This window comes from Lycorma delicatula, chromosome 1 (assembly GCF_047948215.1).
Source record: "Lycorma delicatula isolate Av1 chromosome 1, ASM4794821v1, whole genome shotgun sequence".
NCBI classification, from domain to species: domain Eukaryota; kingdom Metazoa; phylum Arthropoda; class Insecta; order Hemiptera; family Fulgoridae; genus Lycorma; species Lycorma delicatula.
The window spans coordinates 247,622,703-247,638,947 of record NC_134455.1 but is presented as its reverse complement, the minus strand read 5'-3'; the positions used below and the strand labels follow the sequence as shown (position 1 = coordinate 247,638,947).

Below are 16,245 nucleotides of genomic sequence, written 5' to 3'. Positions count from 1 at the left end.
TGTGTGTGGACAGAATAAATACATATCCATTATGCATATAAAAAAAAATATATTTAGGTAAGTTATCAGAATGGATGTTTTTTGTTTGTTTTTGATCAGTTTAAATGGAGTCTTGATAAATTAGGTAATATACATACTATTGTGATGTATGCAAAATTACAATATTGTAATAGCAGTAATATTTTTTTAAAATGAGTTTTTAAGTTAAAACTCAATTGAACTCATAGCAAGTAATAATAGTCACCATTTCTGATAAATATGGATTTTCTAATTCAGTGATATGATTGTTTCCATGCATTATACTGGAGTGTTCAGATATCATCCAACATATATTTTTATATGTTTTAAGTTTTCATATTTAAATATATATGCACTGTATTTGTAATTAAACAACTATATCTTTTTGTGTTGACTATTGTTATTTTTTATTTTCATTTGTTTATTCTTATTGTTCAAAAAAGAAATTGTCATATAAAAATACAGTAAATTCCAGTTAATAGGACCACCAATTATTCGGGGCAGCCATTTAATTGGGGCAGTTTTGTAAAAACAGAAATAAGTTGATATAATTAATTCATGTATAGTTACGCTGGTTTAACAGCCCTAGTTTGTATTGTTGTGTGTTTGTAGCTCGATCAGGACATTGAGAGATTGACAATTGAAAATGTTTATAGAATTATAATTTATTAGGTTTAAGAACATAAATAAAATAAGCCAAATCAATAATAACAATAAGAATAATAAACAACTCATAATAATAATAACAATAAATGCCAATAATAAGCAAATAATAACCGTAGTAATCACAACCACAACAATAATAATAGTAAATGTCAATAATAATAATAAACAATGATTACATACAAAACAGAATTTAGAGTAATTATCGGGGTTTATTTACAGGTAGTTAAATATTGAAAGCCAGAATTCAGTCCCATTGACAAAAGACATTAGCATGATCGCTTTTCTTTACACTTTTAACAATAATAGTACAATAGATATGACAAGCATAAAGTTCTTTTACTGCAAATACCTTTACTGTTCACAAATAAAACTACCCTAACAATTTATGAATGTAATTTAGTTCATTATCTCTTTCACTTATTCTAACAGTAACTCACCAAACCACTTTCTGTTTTCATGTACTGGAATTATTTGTGAACATCAACCTAACTGCGTCAAATTTGTACACACTAGAAATCCACTCCTTCACTGACCTCCTTGAGAATACTTTCACATGAAACTTGCATAATAACTCCTTGCTTAGAACTCTCACGCAGAACTGATTTCAGCTCATCTTCCCTTCTTTAATTGTAGGACCAGACCCCAGTTGAGCATGAGAATGATCGACCAAGCCCTACCCTTTTCCCATGGATTCCTACTCTGGGTCTGGTAACTATTTTCATTGAACAACGTCTGTTTAGGTGTGTCAGCGAGCAGCATTACAAAGGACGATTCTTAAACAGACCTGTTAGCTTTACTAAATGGTTCCTTTTAGCCCCTAACTGGATTCTTCCCATTATTAAATTTTCTACTATTTTCTTCTTAATTGGCAGGAATCTGTTACTTAGATCTGTTATACCGGTCTTGTTACAGTATCTTTATTTTAATCGTAAAATAAATCAATTTTATTTTTGATTTAACTCATTTAACCATTGTCTAAACGCTATAGGGAGAAAGGAATAAACATTCAATTGACTTTTGCCACCAAATACAACAAGTTTAATTCGATCATTTGACATGGGAATAACAAAAATTTTAAATCTGTTTACCAAAGTAAACTAACTAGTAAGCTACATTTTACAAGAAATTGAAGGAAATATGTTGACTTCTTCCACTTGGCTAAAAATGTCAGTGCACATCTCAATTTGCTGCAGGCAATTTATTTCAAAACCAAGCATACTCAGAAATTGCTTTGTCAAATTGTTTAAAAGTTGCAGAAATAGTTGATGCCAAAGATGATGCAATAAAATGTGTACCTCACCAATCAGATATTTCCATTCTGATACCTTCAGTACATGACCAGACATTAAAACTTAAACTACCATGAATACAGAATAGACTGATAAAAAAATTGTCACTAGGGTTTGGTTAGGAGAATTCACAGCCTTTCAGAGTTGATTTGATATATGATTTTTATTTTACTTAAAAATGTAGACTTTTAGTTTCAGGACTGAAATCTTTTTGTAGAAGCAGGTTCAAAATTTTGAAAATTTCTAGAAAATTGGCAAAAACATAGAATAATGCTATGATTAAAATGAAACTAGTGATGATGAAATAATCAAAAAAATTAGTCAAAAACTGGACGAAGTTGAAGATAGAAAATTTTTTTGATGGATTTCAGGATTATTTTATGCAAGAAGGCAGTGTATGAAATCCACTAGCAGAATTGGGAGTTTTTGCCAAATTTATAGAACAACATTAAAGTACATATTTTTGTATTTTATTGTTTATGAAAACCACTCATTATTTTGACTTTTACCTCTTTTTTTGTTATCTAGCTTTGGTTTTTATTATTGATGTGACACTAGAAAAACAATAAGTTTGTAAATTTAATAATGTGTTTATGTAACTTTAGTATTAGAAAAAAAATTTAAATAACAAGATATTACATTATGTTAATAATTAGCATGTACTGTGCTGTGTTTGTGTATATCTCCTCATTTTTCATTAATATTGCTTACTAGGGCCTTATGGTTGGATCTGGTCCCAAAGTGGTCAGATTATCCAGAATCCATTGTAATTTTTTCTTTTTCTTAGATTTAAATGATGAATTACTTAATAAATTCTGTATTTATGTAACATTTGTCATTGTCACTTTTTATTGGTTTATCTTTCTTTAATTTGCATTTGTTGTTGTTATTATTATCATCATTATTATTAAGTTCTATTAATTTACAGATTGTTGCAAGATGTGACTAACAGTACAGCTGGTGTTTGTGAGAGTTCTGTTGTAAAAAAGAAGTTGACTGTTACTTGGGGTCAGAGTGTACATCTAAGTTGTTTCTTAAAAATGCCTCAGGTTTTGTCCTCACAGACTGTTACATGGTATCATTATAGTAAGGAAAAAGGGCGTTATCAAATTATTTACAGGTAACTAATTTTGTTAATAAATTATTCATTTTTGTTATACTTAATACATTAACTCCTGGGCTTGGGACTACATTTACATTTACATTTGGACCAGCCCAACAACATGAAAATCATAACTGGACCACAAGTATTTTTTGCCAAAATATCATTCACAAGGCGTACTTATTGGTGTACTTTAGTCACATATGCATTTTTTTTTTTAATTTAAGTAAGTATTTTTGGTGTGATCATATTTAGTATACATAGTACAAATTCATAAATTTATACTGGGTGCATCAGTCTTGGATACTATCACCTAATACTGTATAACGTATCACCTAATCACCTAATACTGTATATTACTGTATCACCTTATACTGTATAAAATAATATACCTAATAAAATAAAATATAGCAGTTTTTATTCCAAAATTACTATGTAACATTGGTAGTAAGTGAAAAATAGTATAAAAATAAAATGTTATCTTGTTTTTACATCAATCATTTTGAGTAGTTTTTTATTGCAGTAAATGCTAATCAGTAATACTCACTATTTTTTGTTTCTTTTTACTTGTGTAAACGCTCTCTTTTGTAACATATGATGTTTTGTCTTCTTTATTCAATGATAATCTTTATGAGCCCTCATAAAATCATCCATCATTTTAGGATTTTGCATTATTCACTTTAAATATTTGTTACTTTTATTGTTACCATTAATTAAATAGTTCTTACTATCATAATATTTTTTATACTTTATTTTAAGATTATAGTAATTCTAATTTTTTTTTTCTTTGAAATTTCATTATTTTGTGCATAATCTGTTTGGTACTGATCGTGTAACTGAAATTTCAGGTGCTGAATAATAAAGTTTAATTTTATGTACGGTAATATTTGTATAACTAAATTATTTTAAAGCAATATAAATGTAAATAATTTCAGTTAAATGTAAGAAGTTTACTAAAAAAATTAATTAAAGAAAACATATTTTAAATATTAAATTGTTCATACTTGTGGTGTTTTTGTTGCATTCCTGAGATATTTACTGAACTGATTAGTCTCGTAATTACTTTCAAAATTATTAATATCTACCTTGTATTATGAATGTTATAGATAGAGAGCCAAAATATGATGGTGATTTTTATGGGAGCATTTTTTGTAGTATATTAGACCTATATATTAAACTCTAAAATATTTTTTGAGATATATTTCATAACAATATAAAAGGTTATTCTGATTTTTAACCAACAAATCTAATGTTCTAATTTCGGACTATCACTATTATAATCAAGAGGGACACAATAAAATTCCAACCAAAAAAAAGTAAAACATTTAATAAAAGTATTTCAATTTATTTATGTACAGCAATTGGATGTTAAGCTAAAAAAAGAGTAATAACAAACTTTAGTAAAATACTGCAGCATAGACAAGTTAATTATGATTAAAATTGACATTGTTTAAGGCTATCAACAAAAACCACAAAGTAAATTTTTATAGGTATTATGATGATCATTGTGCAGTTTCTCTCTCTCTCTCTCTCCTTTTTTTTTTTTTTTTTTTTTTTTTTTTTTTTTTTTTTTTTTTTTTTTTTTTTTTTTTTTTTTATTAATAAAACACAGTTTAATAATTTATTTTTTTCATTGTTTAATATATAAGTTTTATATTTCAGACCTGAGAAATATATTGAGACATGTGAACGAGGACTAGTAATAGTGTCTGTAAGTGAGGCTGACTCTGGAAGATATGACTGTTGGCTTGGTGGTGCTTTGCTGTGTTCATTCAATATCACAGTTGATACTCATCGATGTTCACCACCAAATAAAACTAGAGATTATCATAAGATTTATTCAGATTGGTGCCATGAATTTGAAAAGTATAAAAATGCCATGAAGACTTGGCAGCGTAAACAAGAGGTGATATTTAATTTAATCTTTTATAAATTCATAAGTCATCTTGTGCACATTAATCATTGATTTAGTTTAATAAATTTTAGGCTGCTTCAACCACTGCTTGAAAAATTAAAAATAAAATAGCACGATTCTGATTCTGGTGCATTTTATGTACTTATAAATTGAATTAATTTTTGATTTTCATTATATTGTAATTTATTAAAATATTTATTCTTGATTATTCATTATACAATTAGTTTGTGTCAATTAGTTCAATCAAATATAAAAAAATGTCAGATTATTTTGCTTTAAGGAGTACATTTGTGTCAATAAGCTTAATTTAATTGTTAACATCCTTTTTCTATTGTATGCAAAGCTGATATTACATAATCTTTCATGGTAATTAGTTGCTTTTACTCTTGAGAGGTATGGTGATATTGAATAATATAATAAAGGACACAGGAGCACAATGGTACTGGCCTCCCAACAACCTGACAAGTATAATTTTTTCATGTATTTATTTTTGGTAGAAACATGAAAAATCTTCAAAATATACCTTCTCCAAATGTGTAATGATATGGGATTTTAAGTGATAGTGACCAATAGATTTAGTGATAATCAAAAAAAAATTTGTCTCAATGCTATCTAGAATTTTCTACATCTACCCCTAGGTACCAATATAACATGCAGAACAAGTTAATATCCAATACTCTGGATATTAGAAAATATAAAGCAAAAGTAATATTAAAATGGTTGCAGAAGATCCTTGTTTCTAATCAGTCGCAAATGTGACTGATAAGTTGCAATTGCCACGGTAAAGTAATACTAGCTTGATGCAGTGACAACATTGTATTATCATTGTTATATGATCAGTTGCAGGAAAATTTCCATTTTAAAACGATTGAAAGTTGTAACTGAAATTGAATTGTTAAACAGCAGCTTCAAGACAATGTCAGTTTTGTAATTCCATACTACTCTGTTGAATTCATGTTGTAAATGTTAAATTCACCTTACAAATCAGCCTAAAATTACCAATGGAATTAATCTCTTAAGTTTTGATAAAATGATGAAGCACAACTATGCTGATAGTATAATGTTTTATTAAAATTACAGTAATGAAAACAGTGTAAGATAATAAAGTGTTCAATTGCAAGAAAACTGATGGAATTCTGTTAGCTGCACTAGGAAAAATGTAGTAATTTCAGAGAGAAAAAGTAATAATGCTTTGTTTAACTTAAAGTTGATTTATTGATAAGATACTTATGAGAACTTAAATGTAGTAAATAATTTTATTGGTATGCTTTATTAAATCTTCAGCCTTTTGTTTATACAGTAAGAGATTTATAAAGACATCATGCATTAATTTTATACATTATTACTATTATTTTTTAAATATTCAAATAATTCAGTAAACTCTTAACCATTGCCCTAATAAAATTTTAATATTGTATGAAATATAAACCACCAAGTCACAATAATTTAATAAGTTCAACTTACTTTATTGATTTCCAATAATTGGTTTTCACAGTATCCTGCATCTTCAGTTGGTATTAAATTCTACGTTTATTACATTAAAACTTATTGTTTTTAAATGACACTGGTGAACAAAAAAATAATTTTTTTTTGACTCGGGAAGAAAAATATGATTCTAATAGTATTTTTTCTCTTAACTTCAAATATATTGGTTTTTCCCACTGTGACCCAAGTTTTCTGAGACAGGCATTATAATTTCAAATTTTAATACTTTCTGCATTCTTAACTACACAATATTCAAACATTTGACTCGCCTAGAAAGTAAGAAATGATGATTTTCTGCTATATTTCGCCTGTGGAGCATTCCTTTTGACAGTCCCTACAATAATCTGCCAGCATATCAGGATTCCATTTGTCTTAGGTGAAATTCCATTTGCTCTTTGCCATAGGTGAAATCTCCTGATAAAAGTGTTCCCCGTGCTCATCGCTCTCTGCACCAAGATTTTACAAGAAGAAATGTAAGTGTGAGTGTAGGAAGTGTACTTTTAAGGACATATTAAAACCCAAATTTTTATAAGATTTTATACGATCGTTGACAATATCACGGTAATTTTCCACCTTTCAATATCCAAATAACTCCAAGTAACATTTTTGAATGCTTGTCAAGCTGCTTTCTCCAGTGGATTCAGTAGTTCCTCAAACTTTTCATCATGCATTAGTCGTCGTATTTGTGGACCCACAAATATTCCTTCTTTAATTTTTGCATCATTTATTTTTAGGAAACTTCTGTTTTAAGTTCATGAAATCAGGAGTATTGTCCATGGCCTTGATGAAATTCTTCATTAATCCTAATTTAATGTGTGACTGAGTTAGATAAAGATTTTTAGGATTACACATTGGGTCATGTTTGACACTTTTATGTTCAAGAATGAGTGATTCACAATTAGGCCATTCTTTTTTTAATGGAATTATTTTTTCTGTCCTTACAATCCCATTCACACAAAAAACAACAGTACTTTATGTAATCAAGCTGCAGACCAAGAACAAGTGCAATTACCTTCAAATCACACAAATATTCCATTCATACACTGCATATTGAAGTTTTTCCAATATGAATTTAAAGTTTTTATATGTTTCTTTCATACCAACAGAGTGAGCCACAGGTACTGATGGAAATTTATTGCCATTATGCAGAAGCATAGCTTTTAAACTAACTTTAGAGGAATTAATGAACAAGCCCCATTCTGTTGGGTTATGTCGAATACAAAGTGTCTCCATAAGAGAAGAAATGTCATTACAAAACACTAAGCCATTTTCTTCAGAAAAATAGTCTTTAAATTCAGAATGACGATTACGATAGGTACATATCTTTGTATTCTAGTGAAGAAGGTTCCATCCTTTTAGCCAGGAAACAAGCATTTCGGACTGTTTTTTGGATAACTTTAAATCTTGTATGAGGTCATGAAGACTTTCTTGAGTCAGTAAATGAGACTCAAATGAACTGCTTTGTTCAAAAGTTGTGTTACCAGAATCTGTTTCTTTTTCTTCCATATCCATCAAACTCTGAGCTTTCTTCATCTATTTTCACATATTCTGAAGTCATTGAGACTTTGGTATGGGCAATTCTTTGCAGTGTGGAACTGGTCTCATTGCAGATTGCAAGTCAGATTGTATGTTTTGATTCTCATGTAATCTCTTGAATCTTTGTTAAGCAGAAATAACAGTCAGAGTGATCTTTGGGTTCCCTCCAAATCATAGGGATATCAAATGGCATGTGGGGTGTTCCATTTTTTCATACAGTGAGAAGCCTTTTTTTTTTGTTCTTTTTTAATCACACGGGCAACCGGTAATTGCCTAGAAGACGCTGCATCGGTCGGCCCTTAGTGATATGGCTGTAGAATAACCCACCCTAGTGCATACAGCTAAAACTGCTGCCCTGCCCATCTGGGTCCCTCCTGGTTCATTGAGACAACTGACATCCTGACTGGTTCATGACAACTGTATCCAGTTGCCCCAATGCCTCTCTTCAGAAGGGCTGCCCTTCCTGTTCCTATATCCTAATCAGAATCCAGGTATACCCCCTCACACATGTGTGGGTATACCCCCCACACATACCCCCTCCGAATCTCACGCCCACCTCATATACCTTGAGGGTCCTTAATGCATCATCGGAGTGCCCCAATCCAACTACTGTTGTATGTGGATGGATTAGAAACGCCCTCAGCAATGACAATACCTCCCTTGTCTCTACAAGTGTTCACGATTCGACCCCTGGCGACCTTATTTTTTTTTTGCCAATCTTTTTTTATTTTTTGAAATTATCATACCCCCTATCCACACATCCAGTTAATGACACCCTGGGTATTAGACATTACAATCTAAAGCTCTAACAGTCACGATGGAGTTAAGACCCCATAGGAAAATGACAGGAAAAAACATGCACAAATGCAAAGAAATTAGAAAAACCTACATCTAGATTCAATAAAATGGTATCTCATGAGTTCCATATAGACAGTCTACACGACGAAAGTTCATGTCCAACAAGTAGGCATCAATAGACAGCCAGCCTGTGAAAAGAAAAATATCAATGAACAAAACTTTAATATACAATTACAAGAAAGAAAACTTAACCTAACACAATGAATTACAATATCAACAATGGTAACTACCTTAATAGCTGCAACGATCCTCATTTATGCCGTCTGGGTCCATGAGCTCCATCGTCAATATCATCCACCGGTCCGGTCAATCGGGACCCCATTCCGTCATCTCTTCCAGTTTGGTCTTTAGGATGCCTGTATCAATCTGGACTCCTCCTCCCATTGTAGTTGACTCCAGAACATATAGCCCACCATGTTTTCTGGTGTCAGCCAGTCTAGCCCTTGTTAATGGCGATGACCCAGCCACTGTTCACATCTATAGACCGTATGTTCCAGGGTGTCTACAGTGAGAAGCCTAGAACACAATAAATTGTTGCAAAACATGTAAATATGAAAAAAATTGTGGCGTTACACTCAAATATGCGAAAAAAGGTGGCTTTACATTCAAATAACCAAAAAATTTTAAAATTTCATTCGAATTTGCGAAAAATTGTGGCATAGGCAAATATCTGCGAAAAATTGTGGCAACCACAAGGAGCCCAGGCCCTTGTTTGGTTTCCAACTTTACACCCAAAATAAAGTTTTTGGGTCAAGGGTTCTTTATTTATAGTTGGATTATATATGACTAAAATCCACATATCTTATCCTTAATAATATTTGGTATGTATTTAATTTGCTATGTACAATTTTATTTTCAAAATCTTATACAAATACCTCCAACTTAATAGTAGATATAGGTGATCCCATTCATAATTCTTCTGTTAGTGAATAATTTTTCTCATACCCAAAAGTAATTTTGAAGACAAATATTATAGTAGTAATTAATACATTGGTGTGTTCTGGGGTTTTCATTTAATCTATTTTTTATTATTTCTATTTTCTTGTCAATTGGGATATTAGGGTACATTTTAGAGATATCATAACATACCATTTTTGTGTTATAATTAACTTTAATAGAATTTAATGTATTTAAAACTTTGTAACCATTTTTTACATTATGTTTATGGGTTAGATTTATTTTTATTCTATTTTATCTGTTATTTTAGCAATGAAATACGCTGGTACTGTTTTAAAATTTGTTAAAGATCTTAAAAGATTATTTATTTTATGAAATTTTGGAAGTTTGTGAGTTTTGGGGGTGACGGTATACAGGGATATAATTTTAAATGGTAATTTCAGTCGTTATCAAAATTAAATATTGGATTTTATATTTAGATATTAAATCTTTTACAATTCTTAAATATTTGTTTGTTGGGTCTTTTATTTTTTTTAAATTATTTCCCTCAGAGTAATTATTCATAAGTATTTGTTTTTGTGCATATTAATTGGTGTAATCAGTCTTGTCTGATTTTAATAATATTAAATCATTATCATAAAATTTATTTAATAAATCTAACATTTCTTTTTTTTTAATGTTCACAGCAATGCAGTAGTCGTCAAAATGAAAGTTCTAACCAAAATCTGCATCCAAATGAAATATACCATCGCAGCCCACCTCTCGTCTGATGCTGCCTTGCTGGAAATGATATATCATACCACACTCCCGCTCGCCTCCAATAAACTTCCTTCCCAGACATGAGTTATGTTCCTCACCCTTGACCACTAGTATCATGAACTGTGATCATGACAAAACTTTAAGGGTCATTGTGATGTATAATTTTTTAAAGTAGTTTCTATAAACATAATTTTTTTAAAGTTTTAATATGTTGCTTTACTATTTTCTTTTACAAAATACATTTTTTAACTGTAGACTTATATAACAGTAGCTGTTGTGACTTTTTTATTATTTGCTTTTTATTTAGATTCATTGTAACTTAATTTATTATAATATTTTTTAACTTATATATGTAACATGTATTTTACTCTTCTTTCCTGATTTTTATTTGTAGAAAAAACTAATATTATAAAGTTATTTGTTAACTGTAAAGTCTATTAGCAAAAGCATTGTGAGATCAGGGAATGGTTTATGAAATTATTTTTTTAAATTGATGATAATATAACAACTAAATTAGCAATCTAATATTGTTAGAACTAAGAGGTACTTATTCATTAGATGGAGCCTGTTTTATGTGAATTTGGAATCACACTATTTTCATATTCATGTGCTTATTTTCACATGTCAGTAATTTTTTATTGCATCTGTTATGGAATCATTTAAATTATATTCTTTAATTACTTTATTCCATGTTAACTCACTTAAATATTACATAGATAATGTATAGGAAATGGTGTGTTTAAAAATTTTGAACAAATTAAGTGTTTACCAATTGCAAGTATTATGTTAGATGTAGGCCAGTAGTTGTTAGCCCAAAAATATACCAGTAATTCAGTAATATATTTTGGTCTTAGGGTTTTTGTTGTTGATTTTGGTAAGAGTCTGGACAGCATTAATTGCAGTGATATAATTTGGCTAACAATTTATTCATATAACTTAACAGTTATATGAATATTGCAAATTAATTAATTCTATTGCGTGGGTTATTTTGTCAACTTAATATTAAATAAAATTTAATATCTGTATGTTGAAATTGATTTTTCAGTTTGTGTTCATATTTATTTTTGTGATGTTTGTATAATTTAAATTTATTAAACATTTTTTATCTGTCTCTTTAAATTGCTGAACTTATTTAAACAAAACATGCAAAATATTTTATATTAATCTAACAAAGTCTAAAATATATCTATATCTTAAAGTCTTCCTAAACTGTAGTTTTTTTTAAACTTCTGTCTGCCTAACTGTGGTGTAAGGCTTACATATATATATATATATATATATACACATATATATAGTGTTTATATATATATATATATATATATATATATATATATATACATTTTCATACTGTTTGTAATGTGGTATTTTCTTAGTGAGATTGGTATTCTGTTAGAATTTATAAAAATAAAATTAAATCCATCAAATTACTATTATTATTATTACTTCTATTACTCAAGGGTATTTTTAAGATATTGATTAAGATGACAAGACAAGAGTATTTTTAAAATGTTGATAGGCTTATCTTGTTGAAAACTGATATTTACAGTTTTATTTATTCTAGATTTTTAAAAGGTTGGAGTTAAGTTTTCTAAGATTCAATTTGGTCCTGATTTTTTTATTAAAACAGTTTTAACTAGGCATGTAGAAACAGATAGTGAGCAGGTTGTATTAACATGGTCTGAACAGTACATAGTCTAGAGGTGAAGCTCCATATTTTAGGTGTAGAATTATAAAGTTTTCATTTAATGAACTGTATTTTTTAGAAGCTTTCAAGTCCTTATGCGAGTGGTAGCGTCTTGGCCATTCATCCGGAGGTCCTGGGTTTCAAATCCTGATCAGGCATGGCATTTTTCATATGCTACATTTCCATGCGAATGAAAATTTTTTTCCAAAAAAAAAAAATAGTGTACAATGGAAAATATTTAAAATGGCAGAAAAAAAATATTATTCTTTTGCGAGTTTGAATATTAGAGAAAATACATTGATATGTTTCCTATAACTAAGATGCAATTTAGAAACACTATTAATTGCTAATTAATTTAAATATAAGAATTTTGAAACCATGATTAGCCAAGTTATTGGTGTTTACAAACTGAAAATTTTAGTTTTCTCTACATTTCATAATTTGAATAATTATTGATTTACTAATCTCTTAAATAGAGAGAGAAAGAGAAAAATAATAAATTCCAGTAGAAGGTAATATGTAAGTAATTATTTTTTGTCACAATTTTAATATGTTATTAAATAATGGTTTAGGCAATATTATGATTATGAAATTATGTTCTGTAGCAATTATTTAATATAAAAAAGGCCTTTACACATAAATGAACAAATCTATAGTTTTCCCCTTTAATGAATGAGTACCAAGGAATCTTATTAAAAGTAAGCAAATTTTTGTTACTTTAGAAATGTAACATTTATAATGGCTTTTGAACTGTAGTTTTTTGCTAGTTGATATGTGAGTTATTGTGTATTACAGTAAAATACTTTCAGAGCTAATAAGGAAAATACATCACGTGCTCCTTTGCTAAACATCTTGCCACTAAAATACACAGACATAGAGCAAGCCTAACTACTGTAATTTAGTTGATTTAATTTTATAGATAAATCCCTCATAAATTGTTATAACTAGTTCTTGGTATTGTAGGCTTAACAGCTTGTTTTGCCTATGAACAATAAACATAACTAATTTGTTCAAGTATATTGCCTAAATAACTTCAGCCCATAGCACATAAAATTATAAATAATAGTTACCAACATATATAACATATCAATGAAAGCTTAGAATTCTCTTGCAGGAGGATAAACTTTAAAGAGCTAATTTAAACAACTCATAACTATATGGCTCAGTTGTTTATACTGAGATGATAAATCTATTATTGTTGCAGATTAATTTTATAAATGTTTGTTCTTTTTGTGTTTGTACACATGCACACACACAAGTGCACGTGTGCACGTCATGAATGTGAGAGCATTAGTAGGTATATTTGTTTAGTTGAGGAGCATCCCAGATATACTGTTTCCTTTCTTGTATTAGTTCTGAAATTTTTTTTTATAGTGAACATTTATGCATTTCTACATTTATAGGAATGAAGACCTAAAAAGTTTCAAGAATATTTGTTATTTTTCCCATAACTGTATGTTTAGTGTTATTTTGTAAGTTACGAGACTGAGACTGTTAGAACTTACTTGGTTTCTGCCAATACATTTTGTGTAATTTTTTTTTGCACACTTTGGATTTTATCTGCTCCTCTGAATTCAGAATCCACTAATTCTGTTAATTCATTTTAATCATTATATATTAAATGTTCAGTGGCATGCAACTTTTAAAACATTATTCTCATAATTTAGACTTATTCTTGAAAGAGCAGGAGTATAGTTACGTTTACCTGCTGCAACTATCATTACTAGATGTTTTAATGCAGTTCATAAAATATAAATTTTAAATTTGCTTTACAAATTTAAGCAGTAAACTGAATTTCAATACAACACATCATTTTATTCAGAAAAGTATTTGAATATGTAACTGCAGTGTCAGTACAGTAATATATACTGGAGTATCCATTAAGTTCCAGTTAATCTAATGTTAACCATGCTAAACTAATGTCAAAAAATCTACTGATATTTTCTTTGAAATAATTTCATTAAAGTTGTCATTCACTTGAAGATTTGTTTATTTTAAATAATCAGAAAATGTGATATAATCTCTAAGAATGTAATATAAATTCAGATCAGACAAAAAATAAGTGTGGTTTATTTATTATTATTTTTTTAAATATTCGCATTGATGACTCCGTAGTAGTCACATGACGAGTGTATGTTATAAGTCTGTTATTAGCTAAACTTGTTATTGGAAGATTCATACAAAAAAAGTAAAAATTTATTTCTGATATTTATTTTGTAGTTTAATTTTACATTAATATTTATTAAAAATGGCATGATATATCTCTATTACACTATTTACATTATACCTATTATACTGGTCCAAAAATGAAATATATATTACATGTAGTAAGGTTTGATGTCCACCTATCAAAGCCTTTGGTTTGATCAAGTCACAGATTTATTAAACTCCTGCTTAGACTCAAGTTTCAGAAGTTTTTTCGCTGATAAGTTTGCAAGACATAATTAAATTTCTTTTAATTTGGTTTTAGTAACCAATGATATTTTTGCTTACAAACTTATTTAATGTAAATTAGAAAATTTACATTCCAAATGTTTTTTTTTTTTTTTTTTTTTTAGTGTATTCAGTTTTATATATTACTGATCTGTTAACAATATGGAGAAAAAGAGTTTATTTTTCTCTGTTATTAGTTATAGATGAAAAATAAATAAAAGATAATTTACTTGAGTGTAAAAAGAAGACAATTTTTATTTTGCTGTGATTTTTAAGAAGTTCTGAATATGATTGATGTTTATGAAGAAAATTAATAAAAGTAAGTGCAGCGTAGCACTGAGCATAATGTTCTTACATTTTCCATTTGCAGCCTTTTTTTTTATTGTTTCCTCAATATCATTTTACATTTTTTGGTTAATTGAATTTTTCAATTTATAAATTTGCACTCATTTTTAGTTAATACATTTTGCAGTCTCAGTTCCTAATTTATTTTTCTGTATATATTAATTTTTTTTAAAGATTTTTGCATATTCATTTCTAACTACTATTACAGTTTCATTTGTTTTGCCTATAATTAACTAATTTTGCTTACTGGACAATCAGTAGTATATTATTTATCCACTTGTGAAAAAATAAAATGATTTTAGTTTTTATTTTATTACAAATGACAGATTATTTTATTTTTAATTTTGTATTCAATTATTACATAAAATCTTGTATTCTAAATTCTTTGTTATTTAGATCTAAGTTTTGCAAATTTAAATATTTTTATAAATGCATTTCTATTATTTTAAAATATAAGTATAAATTTAGTGCAGTGGTAATGTTGTTGTTTCAAAAATGTAATAATGTACATATGTATATCAGTATATTATTATTATTAATTTTATTTAATATGTAAAGAATATTATTATTCAGATAATTTGCTACTAAATTTAATGTAATTTTGTTATTCATTGTAGTTTTAATATAATTATAATTACTGTATCATACTATAATTGTTTAATATTTGTATTTGTTTTTAACTAATGCATTAAGATTAAAATTGCTTTTGCTCAGAAGAAAATTGTTAAATTTAATGCAGTTTTAGAATAATAGGTTCCAGAATGTTATCTATTAACAGTTTTAACAATCTCTAATTTTTATTGTTATTAACTTTACTTTACTATATTTATTATCAATACCACAGTAAACAAGAAAGGGCCTCAAATAAAATGTCTGTGAATTTTTGTTGTTGACAGAAAATATTATATATTTTTTCTATATTTATATTTTTTGTAATGCACATAATCATGATCAGAATGATAGTCAGTTAAGTAATGTAATTCACAATTTTTTTGAACTATGTTGCTATAATATAAAGTCATTGAATCCTCCTGCTCACAAATCCTTTTTCTATGTATGTTGAGTTTTCAGCCATAGAGTTATTTTTTTGTTGAAGATTGTTCCAGTTTTTCTTTCCAGGTGCTCAGGTTGATTATTGCAGTATAGAGCTGTGAAGTAGGTCTCTTCAGAAGAAAAGAAGTGGGAAGTATGAAGGAAGCATTTTTGATATATAGTAATGACCTCTTCCAAGTCTAGGTTATTTTCAAATAATGTGTAG

General features: G+C 28.3%; 1 protein-coding gene across 1 annotated transcript in view; it reads left to right on the top strand.

The window, feature by feature from the left end:
• The window catches only part of Sema2a (Semaphorin 2a), a 567,293-nt gene extending 555,523 nt beyond the window's left edge, over positions 1 to 11,770 (top strand). Inside the window, exons 12-14 of the mRNA XM_075354839.1 lie at positions 2,902 to 3,093; positions 4,738 to 4,981; positions 10,453 to 11,770. Coding sequence (XP_075210954.1) covers positions 2,902 to 3,093; positions 4,738 to 4,981; positions 10,453 to 10,536 — 520 coding nt within the window. The 3' untranslated portion in view covers positions 10,537 to 11,770. The remainder of the gene's footprint in view (positions 1 to 2,901; positions 3,094 to 4,737; positions 4,982 to 10,452) is intronic.
• Positions 11,771 to 16,245: the final 4,475 nt, after the last annotated feature.